This window comes from Phaethon lepturus, unplaced genomic scaffold, assembly GCF_000687285.1.
Source record: "Phaethon lepturus isolate BGI_N335 unplaced genomic scaffold, ASM68728v1 scaffold9576, whole genome shotgun sequence".
Classification (NCBI taxonomy): Eukaryota; Metazoa; Chordata; class Aves; order Phaethontiformes; family Phaethontidae; genus Phaethon; species Phaethon lepturus.
In genome coordinates this window covers 60,565-76,972 of record NW_010544081.1, presented here as the reverse complement: position 1 = coordinate 76,972, position 16,408 = coordinate 60,565, and the positions used below count along the sequence as shown (strand labels likewise).

At 41.5% G+C, this 16,408-nt stretch overlaps 1 protein-coding gene across 1 annotated transcript in view; it reads right to left on the bottom strand.

Annotated features, from left to right (window-relative positions):
- Positions 1 to 16,408, bottom strand: part of TBXAS1 (thromboxane A synthase 1 (platelet)) — a gene marked incomplete at its 5' end in the record, with an annotated part of 149,848 nt that overhangs the window by 74,563 nt on the left and 58,877 nt on the right. Inside the window, 2 exons of the mRNA XM_010288551.1 lie at positions 13,264 to 13,394; positions 15,118 to 15,266. Of these exons, the coding sequence (XP_010286853.1) occupies positions 13,264 to 13,394; positions 15,118 to 15,266 (280 nt within the window). The remainder of the gene's footprint in view (positions 1 to 13,263; positions 13,395 to 15,117; positions 15,267 to 16,408) is intronic.

The window sequence follows — 16,408 nt, the reverse complement described above, 5'->3', positions numbered from 1 at the left end:
GAGCGGCGTGGGCTGCGGCCCCATGCACGCCAGTGTGTGGAACAGGCATCGACTCCCAAACCCGCAGCGAGCTGACCGCCCTGCTGCACGCTGTACGAGCACGTCCTCTCCCACAGCTTATCCGGCCTCCCGGGAAAGCACCCGACACTCCTCCCCTCTGCTGCTCGCAGGAGGAAGGGAGGATGCTGGCAGGGAGTGTTTTAGGATAAGTGTCTGACACCCAGAAGCTTGACCCTCTGCTGACTCAAACTGCTGACTAAAGGCTGCTGTGGCAGGCAGCCCTCTGTTCCTTTTCTATTTGCCACAGCCTATGATTGTATTTGCTTAAATGTAATTCCTGATTAATAATCAGTTCTGTTTTTAGCAGTTGCCTGGCATTCAAGAAGATGCACAGGAATTCCATTATTGCTTCTTTATCTTTTGTTCTTCCTGCCCTCTTTAACATGCTTGCAAAGCCCCACCACTCACTTCGAAGAGCCATCAGGACATTTCAGGGCCATCCTGGGAATTTACTGTTCACATTCTGTCCTCCCTCATCTCTCCTCATGGTTTTTTCAAGATCCTCTCTTTCTGCATCATATTATGTATAGATTGCATGCGTTTTGAGGGAAGGAACACCTCATTATTTGGTTTTGTGATGGCCTGAAGTAATTCTGGGTAACTTGGGTAACTAAAAAACCAAAAAACTTAACTAAACTAATTATGGCTGTGAGACTGATATAAATGACATGTACTGTTAGAAAAAAGTACAGTTAATGTTACTTATGTTCTTTATTAACAATATGGAAAAAACACTTGTCTTTTCTATTACTTCTCTGAGCAACTGCTCTCCACTGCTGGCAGGCAACCCTACTGCTGGCTTACCCATTCATGATCACACCTGCACCCTACATTAGGATTTATCCTGGATCTTCGGCTATATTAAACTGGCTTTTACCTATAGTACACAAACAGCCTCTACATCTGACTCTCCACATGTGTGCATGAAGGGATACAGGATTCTAACGCAGTGGGTGAAAGCAGCATTGGGAAGGAAAGGATTATTTCCAGCTACCCGGTGACCAATAACAAATTGTGTTATCCTCCACAGTTTCATGGATGCTCGGTTCAGTTATGGGTTTTATCCAATAGATGGCTCCTCGGTAGCAGGAAGGATTCTCCCCCTGCTCTCCTTTCCTTCACAGATTTTTCAGTATGACTTTCTAATATTTACACAGCTATTATCTTGCAAATATAGGCATTTTGTGTACACTGATAAACACAGAGAAGAAGCACATTTGCGTGAATTGAAAACAAAAGAAAAATTAGATGGCATTTTATATATTTTGTGCCACTTTGTCCTCTGCCAGTACAGGGATGCATGAAAAATGACAGTCAGGCAGCCCTGTGGTCTGGAATGCTTCCTAAAGTCAAACTAAAGAAAAAAAATACAACTTCAGAAACACATGAATATTAACAGCATGCCAGAATACCAGCTGTCTTTCTCCCCAAAAGATATGAGGATATCTCCCACATCTTACATATCCCTGACTGAGCAATACTTAAGCAACTTACAGGCATCATTACTCCTCTGTCAATGAAAGATTTTTCACAAGGAAAAAAAAAAAAGTCCTATGTGTAATTATTGATATAATGAACCAGGAGAGCTCTCTGTAATTGGCAGGGTGCAAGTTAACATCATTATGAGTAATGCTGCCATTTCTGAGATGGAGAAAGTGAATTCGCTTTCGTTGTTTTCCAGAAAAACATAATCAGAATAATAATAGCAAAAACCCGAGACATTAATTACATTCAGGCAAATCATGTCTATCCCATATACGCCCTTGTGACTTCTCTGAATCAGAAGAGCAGTTCCCAGTCATTTCTGTCCTGAGATCTACCTTGCATCTCGCTCAGGTCTTATCAAGATCTTGGCAAACACCTGGCAGTAACCCCACTTTGGGGACTGTGACCCTCCGGTCAGACCACGCGATCAAGTGAAAATTGAAAACAGAACACCCACAATAAATAATACATCTCATAGAAACCAGACCATGGCTACTTGAATCCCTACAGCTTAACACTTCAATGGAGCACAACTATAAGCCCACTATACCTGCAGTTTGCATTTAAAATAATATTCCTAATAATAACCTTTATCCTTGAAATATTAAGCTGCTTTGAAAAGGGGGGGAAAGGTACCAGTTTACTATAAATATACATATAACATCTTAACATTAGCACAATTACAGCCATAATAAGTGTCCAGAAAAAAAAATAAATGTTTTGTCCCTGTTCAAAGCTGAGTACAATCACTGTTTACATTTCAGTGCTCCAAAAGGACTTGCCTAATTCCATACCTCAAATCAGCTTTTTGCTAGCTAAAACTTGGAAAATTAGAACCAACTTGCACACTTTGCTTACTCCAAAATAAGCTCATCAGCACGCTTGATCATGGGCTGTTACACTATTGCTTCCCTTTACTCCTGAGCAGACACCCCAAACAGTCCTCCAGCCTAACGGGTATTGTGCAGAGGAAGAGCACACGTAAAGGTAGCCCCGTGCTCTGGTGACCCCTCAGCTGGCAAAAAGGCCCTTTGCGTGCCCAAAAAGCAGCTGCAACATCGCTCTTAAATAGTGCAAGGAGCAGACTTAACCCCTGGCCAGTCCCAGTACTGAGGAAACACAAAAGCTCCATCTTTCCCGTCTCTCTCTTGGGATGCTGCAGCCCGCAGAACTTACCCAGACCCAAAGCCAACCTGCAGACTTTCATCCTCCTCCCCTTTTTAAGGGGCCAAGATAGAAACATGCTAAAAATCAGAGTTTGCAACTGAAATACTGACAACAGTTTTCATCGTGGAGCCATTTAAAAGAGGCAGCAGTGATATTCATTAAGCTGTTAATAATGGATTGCGGCACAAAGCAATTTATCAAGCTTCCATTGTAATTAAAATCACTGAATATTTGGGCACCTAGCTCTCCCTGCTTCCGAAGCTTTACATTTTCATGTGAATTATGGCTCCCTCTCCCCAGAGACTACTAAAAAGCCCATTTTAATTGGTATGTTTTTAATTGAGATTACATTATTAAGAAGTGTACATTTCTGCTGAAGAGAGAAAGGAGGTGCTCGGCTCCCCTCTAGTCTCCGACTCTCTGAGATATAGCTTGCTTATCCCAGCGGGAGGGAAGAACGAAGGGCAGTTGCTGCGAAGGAAGCAGAGGCAGCTCTGCGCAGGCACAGGCTACGAAGCCGGGGCCAGGCTGCCACGGACTGCCGTGGGAGCGGGATTTCCCAGGCCTGCTTCCTCAGAGGGAGAGGAATCGCTGCAGTCGTTCAGGCTGCTCTTCAGCAAAAGGCAGACGGAGGAACGCCACGCAGGGATTCCTGCCTCGCAGCCAGCTGACATCAAGGGCACGTTTTAGAAACCCTCTCCTCAAGGCTTCCAGTGACAGACAATCTGTCATTTTCCATAACAAGTAACTCTAATGTTAAATTATCCTCAAAATACAGATACGGTCATGAACAGATGGGGTCTAGCAAAGGCCTCCAGCTCTGCTGGCTCCAGCCTCCAGGAAGAGGCAGCACCCAAGGCAGCCTGAGCATGGTGACAAGAAGAGAATCGCCCCGGCAAACAAAGTTGGTCACCTTTGTGCATTGAAATGGTCAGACTGACTTGCTACCAGCTTCAAAAGAAAGGCAACTTCATGCATTTGGCATCCAAATGCTGGCCACATAACTGGTTCTCCTGTTGGCAAGATAGGCTGTCGGTGTCTCTTATGAGTATGGATCTGCTAAGGTAAGTAGACACAAGAGAAAAGGGAGAAATATCAAAGGAGTGCAAAGTAGATACCAACAGTTGAGATAGATCAAGGGAAAAACCTCCAGAGATCAAAGCATGCCAACAGATGGAGAAGACGGTTGAACCAGAATGAAATATCATGGAACGGCTTTTTCATAATTGCTTCAGAAAAGGTCATACCGTATTGCAAAAAGAAGGCAGTGCGTGGGGCTGAGAGAGGTCACTGTAGGCAAATAGAGACACAGAGAGACTAACAGAGACAAATTCAAAGATCACTCACTAAAACCACAAGTGCTGCAACTCCCCTCCTAGTTCTGGTAGTGACTCAGAGAGGAAGAACGGTAAACCAATAACAAATAAAAGAAAAGAGGATGAAATATGAAAGACAAAACTGAAAATGTTAAAACTGACAGAGAAAGGGAAAACTCTGTTATTGTGATTAGGTCAGTAAATCTATGAATTTTTTCTAAATTAAGAATTTAGATGCTACGCTTTAGATACATATGTCAGAAGAAAGTTTTTTTGTAGGGGGAAAGTATCCAAACATGCTGTTGCTCTGAACCGCAAGATAAAATAAATACATAAAACTCCCAGTCCCAGTCAACAGATCCCTTGCAGATTTAGATCAAGAGTAAATAAAAAAAAAGGCTATGTAAATGAAGATTAGATCTTCTATCCCACCTTGGCATTAATAGCCACCACCCTGTTATGTAGAAAATTAAACTCCAGATTACTTCATGTTATGGCAAGATTCCTTTTGTTTGCTGATGCGAAAACCCACACCGTGGATGAAGACCAGATCACAGATGAAGCAGGAAAAAGGAAGGGCTTTCACTGACCTAAAGTAGGATCTTCTGAGAAACTTGTGAGAGGCAGACAGCAAGGGTAACATACAGAAGAGATGAGGAACCGTAAGAGTGAGCAGTTACAAAAGAAAGGGAATGTGTACAACCCCAGGGTGACATTTTTTCCCTTCGGCCAAAGGGATGAATACCGAGACTGTACCATGAAGGAAAGCAAATGACAGGAAGCAGGAAAAGAAAAGTTGGAGAAGATTCACTTTATGCTGCGGGAATCGCAAAGGGAAAACTGTGCTTCCGAGCCTATATGAAAATGACCCTGAAAGACAGATGTAACACTGCCTAAGCTGGATATATTGCACAGATGAGAATATGGAACAGAAAGGCCAGATTACTTACTGATTTGGCACATATCAACAAATATATGACTACATTAGATTCATCCCTGAGTGCTAGAAAAGAAAGGCAGCTGGAGATGCTTTACTATTCCTTTCAGAAAATAAGATACCTTTTTCTCATCCCTGGACATAGCAAAGTCTCATTGGGTCTGCGTAACTTCTGCGACCCAACACCCAGGAACATTACTCCAAAGACACACAGTGACCCAACAGGTTGCAACAGCCTTGATCCAATTATTTTCTCTGATTGAAGTATCAGGAGAGATGCTAACTAACCAGGGGACAAACTTTGTGTCTAAGGTCATGAAACAGTGGTATTGAGTACTAGGTATAAAAAGTATTAAAGCCTATGCCACGTCCTCCTCAAACAGATGGCCTTTCAGAAAGATTTAATCAGACATTGAAATGCATGCTGCGAATACTCATTACTAGCACAAGATCAGGCTGGGACAAGTGGCCAGCACTGACGTTATTGCCTACAGGGAATTACCACAGGCATAAACAGGATTTTCAATGTTTGAACCTCTCTCTGGATAACAAGCACACGGTCCCCTTGCCATCATAAGGGACGGTAAAGCAAAAAAATTCATGATGCAGTGGGCCAGGTCGAGGTTGCAGAGGAGAAACAAGAGACCCAGGCCCCTATAAGGAACAACCACCTTTTTTTTGGCTTCCTCATCCTCTGTTTTTCACTTGTGCTGGTCAAGCCACCACAAAGCTCAGTGACACAGACCTATATTTGCTAGATCCCACCTTCAAAGCACAATGAGCTCTTGCTTCTTCCTCTTTTTATATTTATGGACACATAAAACAGAGCTGTGACCACTCCCTCCCCTTCAGTGTCAAGGACAGGAAAAACAGGGTATAGCCACAACAACCAGCACCTAGAAGGAGGTGTAAGCAGGGCTGGCCAAAACCAAAACAAATAAAATAAACAACTTTTGATGTCCCCAAGGATGGGGTGGTTTCTTTGAAAAAGACAGGCTTGCCTTTTAATTCTTTCCTCCTCCAGTTTTTCAGAGAAAATTTACTGCAAACATTATTTCAAAGAGTCCTTAAGCTATCTTTTGGCCTGGATTTTTGATAAACAATATTTTAAGCAATGGATTTTACCATATAAACACATTTTTTAAAAGTCACTAAAACCCTTGACATTACCAACAACTGAGCATGTGGGTTTATTTATTTTTACTCTAGATGAAAAAGCCTTTTTTCAACACTAAAAATCCCACTCTTCTCAATTAAAAGATGTTTCTCATATGCTGTAGATCAGCAAAACCCAAATGTCCATCCTTACTTACTACACCGGCTGGTAAAAACATGAGGAAAATACATGCAAACCTTATTGACTGAAGCATTTAAGTCCTTCCTCCCTGCAACTCTGAAAGCATCCTGTTGGCCTAATGACTTCCTGTGGATTAATGCTGCTATAGGGAGCGTCTGAACCTCCCCTGTCCAGCCCAGAAAGGGACAAAAGTACCATTTTTTGGAAGGGCCTCTGAAGGAGCTCTACCACACATCTCTTAAGAAGTGAGGTTAGCTTTTCCTGCATCGATGCTCATATTTTCCCAGTACTCTCTGCAAGATGATTCTTGGCAACTCTGGATACCCAAAAACTTCACCAGCTTAATCAGTATGAACATCCTGGTCCTTTGATTTCACTTCTGTCCTTTGGTACAAGTCTATGTTCTTGCAAACTGAAGCCTGTGCGCGCTGCTCCAAGAAGTCAATGAGGCTGCTGACGTGCACGCCGGCGGTCTGGACCCCAGACTGTGGCTGAGGTGGGACATGTGAAATGTGAGATACGGACGCTGGTCCTGTCACCCACCGAAGAAGAAACGAAGATACACAGCAGCGGCTCTAGAAATCTAGAAAAAGACTAAAAGGGAGCGAGAAGAGAAGGAGGTATTGGAGAAAGAGTCCCAGGTGCCAAGTTTATTTTGTTGCGGTCGCTGCAGGGGTTGCTGGAGTGGGGCAGGTAATGTACACATGATGCCATCTGCCTGTTCCTTGCCTAGGATCCGTGAAGTACTCTGACCCATAAGCGAGGAGGCAGTAGAAACGGTGCGATAAGAGCAAAGGGTGAGCGCTAGCGAGCCGACCTACTGTGCGCTTGCTGGCAGCAGGTGACCAAGCAGACATTTGCTACCTTCTTGCGACCGCAGGGCTCACGAGAAGCGCTGGGCTCGCAGGCGTGCCGGGCTGCGCGGCCGGGGCAGATGCAGCGGTAGTGCAAAACTCGTCCTGCTTCTCATCGACACGCCTCCGGGAGGCGAGAGAGTCACCGCTCTCGTTACTTGTTCTGTCCGTGATCCCTCTGGAGCAGAGGGGCTGCAGAACTGCATCTCGTGATGAAAGCACCGCATCCAGCCGCTGCAGCCCAGGCCCGAAACCCAAAGGTCACATTTCGTAGGCCTGCAATTCATCGTTGGAAAGATAACCACAGACTGATCAAGAAATTTCCACGGGTGGCCAAAAGTAATAGGGATTTGGAGTTCATCTCCATTGAAGGTTTTGAGGCCTTGCTATGTTTAAATGCCCACTTAAGAAACCCCGAGGAAGTTATAAAACTCATTACATCTTTAATAAAAAGGCAAAAAAATAAAAGAAAAAAAGGATTTTTCTTCAAATGTGGGAAGGAAGGAACACCGTTTTAAAAAGCAATCGGTAATGGCTTGAATTTTAAAAGAAGGTGAATAACTAAAACACTTTTTAACAAAAAGCCACCTTTCCCTCTTAGAATCACTGTATGCTGCCCCAAGCACAGACACCAGATTTAACGTTCAAAAGATGTACAACATAAACTAGAGAAATTATAACATTCTGCTTAAAACAGCAGAGATACAAGTTTAAGATCTAGGTTCCAACCCCATGTTTAGCACAAATTCCCCCTGTATCTTTAAGACACTCATTTACCTTTCTGAAAAGCCCACTTCACAAAGGCAGCAGGTAATGACATGATCAAACCATGAGAACAGCCCAGCGGAACAGAATCACAGCATCCCTCCTACAGACTTAGAAAAACAAAAGGACCAGACTGATCCTTTGCTTTAGTTACTTCATTAATCAGTAAAAATGGATTATTTAATATTGCCATATCCTTAAATGAACACCACCTTCTTTCAAATATAAACAAGTTTTGCTTGGTTTTCTACAAAGGCAGGAAAACTGCACACTATTAAGAAGGTGTCTAATCCTCCCATCTGCTGTTTCCTTAGAAAAATATTTACTTTTTAACATCTGTACTGCATTTCCACAGTTCAAACACACACGTAGCTCCTGGAATGTACATAGTATTTAGCAAATTTTTAACTAAGTTTTCTTAGTAATTGTATAGTTTTCCCTTGACATGGAGAGGATCAGACTTTTTCAGGAGGATTACCTCTGCTCAACTCATTTCAAGCAGCTCTTGAATAAAATAGTTCATTAGTTCATGAAAAGGAAAAACTCCAGGGAACTGCTGGGGAAGGAAGAGACAAGAACAGAGTGACACAGTAATTAGGTTTTCAGATTGTCCCTTATCCTCCAGAATGCAGGTACACACACATGTCCCTCTCCCCCTTAGGTAAAGCATTTAGGGGAGCTCATTGCACGTTTTCCTTGGGAATCGGTGTTCCAGAGATTAAAGTTGCAACCAGGCCATCATTTCCCAGAAAGATATTGAAAGATACCACTTCCTTATAGTACATTACTATTGCTACCTAATAGTGAAAGGGCAGCTCTCTCCCCTTTGCAAGCATTTAAAAAAGCTTAGTTTCACACTTCCTCAAAATTCAGTTTCCCAACCTTTTTAGGCTCCCATGGCTGATGCTGGAAAACCAAAGCATCTCCACACACCAGGAATCACTCATGTCTGCCCAGGCGTGCGGGCAGCTGGGGTGCAGCAGAGCCAGCAACTGTATGTACCAGGGATCAGGGAAGGGATTGGTAGGAATGAGGATGAGAAGTGGGTAAAAACTGGAGGGGGTTGCAGTTGTTCACTGGCATTTGCTGACCAGAGAGGAAACCTCTTTTGATCTAGACCTAGCACAGTAGAGTACAGAGCATCCCAGGGCCATACCAATTCACAGGAGGGCAGATCATCACCAGGACTGACAGCACGGTACAGCTTCTTTGTGGCTTTACACCACGTGTGTCACGGGCAGCATGGTTCAGAGCAGCACAGCCTTCTCATTCTTCTCCTGTTGTTCCTTCGGTCTGCTCTGCGCTTACCCCAAAAGCATTCAGGCAGTCTGCAAGTCTCGCATTGACTAAACTGCCAACCGAGATGCCAATGAATGCAGTTCTGGTGATACTTCTCTGTGCTTGGTCATCCTCTCATTTCAAATCAGCTTAAGACCACCAAGAAACAGCTGATCATTGTCAGAAACACCATCAGGTCACTACCTGCCTGGCATGGATCAGTGACCTTGAATTATGCATTCACAGCAGACAATATGACTGGAAAAATCAGGAGATGCCAGAAAAATGTGTTGCAGCCTCTATGAACTCTCCAATTCTTCTTGTTAAAGGGTACATATTATGAAAATTGTATTTTCCCACAGATCTGTTGCAATTTTCCAAAAATAACGTCTTGCAAGATCCTTAAATTGTTACATTCCAATTGTTACTACTACGGATTACAAATGAAATTCTGGCCTTTCATCTGCTGAGGCGGCTTAATTTCAACCCAGAGTTTTAGAAAGGAGTCTCAGTTTTGAGCACCATGAAAGACTTCTTCATCTACATACCACCATTTAAAACAGACTGGTAGGTTAAGAACTGAGCTATAACATGATAGGAAAACAACTCTTACATGAATAATGATTTGCATATCAGATTATTAAATGAAAATCTATCAAACTATCATTTATTGAAGTAAGTAAACAGTCTATTTGCCCTGTTTCTGGAAACATTTTGCCTAAGGGAAAAATTTAAACCTGGGCAGATAATCAGGATAAGGTATTTGAACACTTAAATCCTGCTGGAGTCTTCAAAGTAGGTGTTAAGTGGTGCATTAAATTTGTGCTCTTTCTTCCGAGCAGGGTGAATTTGCTCTTCAGTAAATACTGGGAGAAGCATTTTACAATAATTTGAATCCATGAATAAATGTAATGTATTAAAATTTCTAAAGTACATCTACTAAATGTTTTTGTACACAAGCCAAATGAGTGGAATATCCAGGACCAAAATTATTTGACTGACCAAAGAAAGATAATATGTAATTAAAGTGACATCTGCAGCACTAACCGATGGGATGAGAAAAAGTGACATCACAGATCTCATAAACTGCAAGCATATTATTAGATCTAAACCTGGCTGTAAAATTACTATCTGCCCATGGGATTATCTTTACGCATTCAGAACCATTGTTTCATTTACCAATAGAACAGGGATGATAACAGGCTGACTTTTCTTGTCACATTGTTTTTTGGCCTTTCTTTATTCTTTGTTCACATTAGCTGCAGATGAGAGGAAGACAAGCTTCAGCTGAATCACTTTCACGGAGCTTTTTATTGTTTTACAGTTTGTTCAAAAGGTTGGGGGTTTTTTTTTTCCACGCACTCCCCCCCCCACCCCCGAAAAAAACACCAAAAGCATTCTTAATGGTGATAATGTAATACCAATGAGTAAAAGATGCACATGATGTAACATCTAGGGCTGCGGCAACCTAAGGAATATCCATCGGCCTAATGCAGCACAGGGAAATGGTAAGGCTTTGGTCATTATTAGCACAAAGAGCCAGTAGCTACTGGTTATATCTTGCCCTCATTAGAATTCAGTGCCAAAACTCCAACTGACTTCAGTGGGTACATTTTAGCATTTGAGACCTAGGACACAGCACATAATTCTCCTTCAATGCAGAGCTATCTGGGACACCTAATCTCTACAGATTACATTTCTTCATTGAATTGGACACAGATGCATTTTCATCTATTTCACACACCATTTTTATGTCCTGGCAAATTATTAAGTTGCCTATACTTGTGACAAAACTTGTGTGCCACCAACCTAGAATAGCCAAAATTCTAAGAGCGTGTAAGGAGACAGACAGTGAAAAGGGGTGAAAAAAACAAGCTCCAAACTTTCCAGTCGCTTTTGAAAGCCATGCTAATGATCCTGAACTGCAAAGGGGACTTAATGCGCTCTCAGAAATCTGGTCCTAAGTGTCTAACTCCCAGCACTTGAAATAGTTCCCATATGCCAATTTTGCAAATTAGGCAAAACTCCCAGAGCAGGCGGGACCACAGCCAGTCATGGACCTGGGCATAGACTGTTAAGGCAAACAGGGACCTTGTACTTTCCTCCACACTGCCCTGATACCATGCAGCTGCTGCCATGTGTTATCTCTTGCAGCATCTTCAAACATCCCTTCCAACACAACCTTAAACCTCCGCTCCGTCAGCCACTGAAACCTGCAAACAGGCTGCATATGCAGAGAATGCTGCCTCCTGCTCTTGTCACTACCATCTTTCTTTTCTTTGTGTTTCCTCCCAACCACACCCACCTGCTGTCCTTCATCTTAGTCTGCAGTTTGAGGGACTAACCATCTCTAGTATACTGAAGGATTTAGCCCATGATCGATGCCCTCGGTGCCACTGCCACAGAAATACATTGCATTTTAACAGCAGTTAATACATTAACTACTTCTAATCCACATTATTGCTTTATTGTCCCTTTTATCCTTTTATAACCGATACACAGAACAGACTTTTCATGCAGACCCCTTCAGCTTAAATCTTTGATTCAAAACTCTCCATACATATGGCCACACCGTATGCCATTAAAAGCTCACACCAGATCTGTGCACTAGAAGCGAGGTGTCTACAAGCAGCTTAGATACACCATCCCTCTTAGAAAATACTCCTGCAGCACTGAGCCTGGGCCAGGAACTATGTTTACGAATCATGAATTATTTGGGGCCGGACAGTGGTGCTTACAACCTTTTGGATGTAAAGAAGGACGGAGACAAAGACCTAAAGGCTAGTAGGGGCAAAGACTCAAAAAGGTGGGCTGGAGGAAAGACAAGAAGCATGTGGTGATAAAGCACAACAAATACAGAAGTGAGACTTCACTGCAGAAAAAGTCAAAGAAAAGAGCAGAACACACAACACAGCAAAGAGCAGCAATATCTTTGAAAAAGAATTTGATTTTTAAATGTGACCTGATGTAACCTGGGATAAACTACAACCCATTTTTTTCCTGAAAGGTGACAGCTGTGAGGCTGAGCTGTGAGGAAAAAGTTGGAAGGATCCATTCTCATCTGTAGTGTTACCCCATCAGAATTGCTCTTCATCTCAAAGTGGTAAGAAACTTCTCCTACAATTCAGTATTAACAGCTTCTTCATGTGTACGTTGTAGCATATTTCATGTCAATTGATATGCAAAACTTGTCTCAGTTACTTTTAGAATGGAATTCTCATTGATAGTCTTTGTTTCTCACTACACATCCACAATTGAGTGGTGAGCTTATTTTTAGGGATATTATGTGCGGTCTGTGCTAAAAAACGGCCCAAAAGGACAAGCAGACCTGAAGAACTTTTGTATCACAGAACTGAAGCACATGCTTCTGTTCCAAATGCTTTGTATATCAAAAATAGTGAGACTTTCATAAAAATGCATGTGCCTTCAGATACTTCATAAAACAGCAATGATTAAAACAAAACAAAAAACCATTTATGTCCAGATGAAAGAGAAATACATGGGTAAAAACAATTTGCTAATAACGCATACCCATTAGTTGGCATACTTCAGGTAGAATTTACTACCTTTCTCTTTAGCCGTCTCAATATCAAGTGTCTGCTCTTAACCAGACATTCAGGATCTTCCCATTTTCAAAAGCAGTAGGAACTGTCACAGAACTATATAAAACCTACCTCAGCTCCTAGATAATGACTGGGTTGAAACACTCAGTGGGGGCTCCCCTTTCTCTGGTCATTAAGGGAAAGTAACACGGACAAAACACCTGACTAAGATGAGAAAAAATTCTACAGAGTGAATCCTTCTTTCTCCGTCTAGAAACTGAATTGGAAAGTCATCCCATATATAACATTTTCTGCATCCTTATTTGAACACAAAAACTAAGAAGAAGAAGAGAAGCAGTCTTTCTTGTAATGTGTTAACAATTCTGCATCAACACCAAGCCTGGTCGATTGTACATAAAGCTAAAAATGAATAAAATCTTCACTAAATTGCTTTGAATGTTCAAACAGACTGAGTTTGCTTTTTCAACTGAGGCTTATGCCACTTCCAGTTTTTCCTCAAAACATTTGCTTATCCATATATTTATCACAGAAATTGCCTTACCTCAGCTGCATCTTGCTGGTCTCTGAAGACAATTGCATTTTTTATGGTTTGGATAAAAAATCCATTCAGTTCCTTTTGTTTCTTGTTTGGCAAAATCCGGAGCAATGGGATCATTATGAATGGGAAAGAAACTGTAAGATATTTTAAAGAAGAAAACACTGAATCAGACTGTAAAAGCATATAATAAACCCCTCCTTTCATTAATATTCTAAAACTCATCAAGTAGGATGTGTTACTTTGTGAAACCTGTTTTTTCGTCTTTCTCTCTCCCTCTCCCTCTTTTTCTTCCACCCCCATAGGCTGCTAAAGGATTTCCTTTTAGAAATTCCATGTTGGCCAGGAGTCTCCTGCCAGAAAGATGCCTTCTAAGCTTGCTTCCACAATGCTTCAGGGTTTCCATTCAGCTTCTTGATGCCACAAAGCCACCATAACAAAGGGGAGAATTATTTTCCCTGCCTACTCAAACAATTACATACAGAACTTGGGGGGATCTTGACCTAGCCTAGGAGCTTATGGCGCTGATCTATAAAATTGTGTAGTAGTCATTCTCATTTATAGTTCTCCACTATTAGGATATTGGTTTGCTATTTTATTTTGCTTCTCTAAACAGGCCACAGACTCTGTAAGTGGGTTGTTATAACAAGTCTGGTCTCCAGTCCATGGCTTTTATAGTTAGGAACTAGAAACCTGAGTGAAGTCTTGCATCTTAATAAACTTATGAACAGCTCAAGACTAACAAATCAGTGATTGGAAAAGCCCAGTGCTGCCAACAGGGCAACACAGTGGAAATTCAAACCACAGAACATACCAGCAGAAAGAGATCAACCAAGGAATCCAACTCCAAACCCTACAGAAACTTTGTTTAATGAAGGACATGGTCTTAGACATATAGAGGCAAATTTCAGTCCCTTCAGAAATTAGTCACAAATCCCCCTTTGCAATCAGGTTAAACATTAACCCCAGGACATTTTGGATACACAGCTCCAGAAGGAAACAATTCAGGTGCCACTAGTACAAGTGCAATCTGTAATGCCAGCAGGATCAGATGGGCACAGGAAACTTTGCCACTGTGCCACCTGACACTACTGTGAGCAGGTCTAGATAGCAAGATCGTAAAAATCTCAACAACCTTGATTACGCTGTAGTTTCCCCAGCTACGATTCTTACTGCCGTTGCATTAACAAGGCCACTGACAACGTGAAGCCTTAGCCTTCATGCCCTAGAACTAAATGGCTTTATACCCCATTCTTGCGTTCCCTATCTACTCACCTGAAGATGAATGCATTCTCTTAATGACAACCGGTGCTGGCACTTATCATCTTTATCCTTTATAGCCATCAACCAGGCTGCTGCTGCTATTCGAGTAAGAATTTGGAGGACTTATAGTATCTGCTTATGCTTCTCCACCTCTTTTCTTTAGTGGGTTATGGGTGGAATTTCAATCTCTACCAAGCAAACTGAGTGCACAAAAACTTCACTCTAAGGCTCCAAAGGGCAGTTACTCTATTTTAATGCAGAAGTGTATTAAAAGAGATACCATAGAAACTACAGCTCCCAGAAACCTTCCACTCAGATCAACCCAGAGCATTCCATTCCCAGACACTCAGTTTCTGGAAGAAGTTGTGTTAACAGTGACAAGAGCTGTACAGCATATGGTGGAAATCTCAAGGGTATACTTGGCCTGTAGGTTGCATTCTGAACACCTCTGAAAGCGTGCTTTCAATAGGTTGCTTTCTGAATACCTCATAAAGTCTGCTATACATCTTCCTGCTCCTGCTTCAGCATGCTTTCCAATTTGAGAATGACTTTTAGAAAATTACCATAAAGAAGTAGACAAAGGTAGACTATACTCACGGATTAGAATGAGGAGAGGCTTAAACAAAGACATTTCAAAGAATGTTCTGCAATTCTTAACAAAGGGGTCATTGGGATTCTTCTGAGAATCTACCTCAGTACCAAAAGCTACGCTACCAACGACATCCAAGGTAAAGCAGTTGTAACACCTGCATTGAGTTCAAGAATGATAAATCATTAGTTAGAAATTACATATCCATTAACATAGTGCTTCTACAAACATCACATAACATTTATTTTTGCCTCTGATTTTCTTTTTGCTTTTAGATTTGAGCTTTACCAACAAGAGATATTTTCATCATTCTGACAAATGCTGGTGCTTAATAACGATCACCACCTATCCATCTACAAAGTGAACATATTTTCATATAGCTCAATAATTCCACTAAAAATTTATTAAAAAGAAACAATTTTATTTGTTATTACCCAGAAACCAAATGCAACAGGTCAGAGATTCGTAAGTATTTTCTTAGTATGCATTCTAATAAAAGAGAACATTCCTGTTTCATTTGAAACAGCAGAAACCACATCTACCACCAGTCCAGTCTAAACTCTCAGTGACAAGAAGTGCTTAAGTAAAATTTCCTCTTAAGGATTTCCTTCATCTTCTTGATAACTCCTTTGTAATGTAAAATTGTGGTGAAAAACAAGAGGAACTGGCACCATGTGAAATCTGTATCTCTGCAGAGGAGCAGCAAATGCTTTGAGAACTACAAATGATCTGTGGACCATGATCTAGAAACTTCAGAACTTACTGAATCTCTCCCTACATATCTGGCCATCTATCCAGTTGTCCCACTATTTTTATTTCTACTGAGCATTAGCAGCTATATTTAGTTTTGAGATAAATGGACTGAGAATGTAAAATATCCTTGAAATGTGATTCTTCTGATCTGTGGTCAAGTCTGCAATGACCGTTTTTCTATGTTCCCTTACAAAAGGCTAATATCAAATTCTCTGGTGTTTTAACTTGAGTGAGCATGTATTAAGAGAAGGACAGGACTCAGGCCCAGTATATTCTGTATATATAGTGAAGCAGCATTTCTAAACTATGATCATTGGGCGCTGTCATTCTGATGACACCAGAGCACATTTGAAAGATGACAACAATACTGCGAAGCTAAATAACTTCTTTGGGTTTTCAACTCATACACACATGCAAAAAAGCATTATTAGAAGTTGAAATGTTTATTAATAGAGAGGTCACTACAATAAAATAATAATTTCAGAAGCACTTGATCATCTACCTCTCCAAGGTACTGAAAAAGATTAAAAACTAAATTTTGAGTTG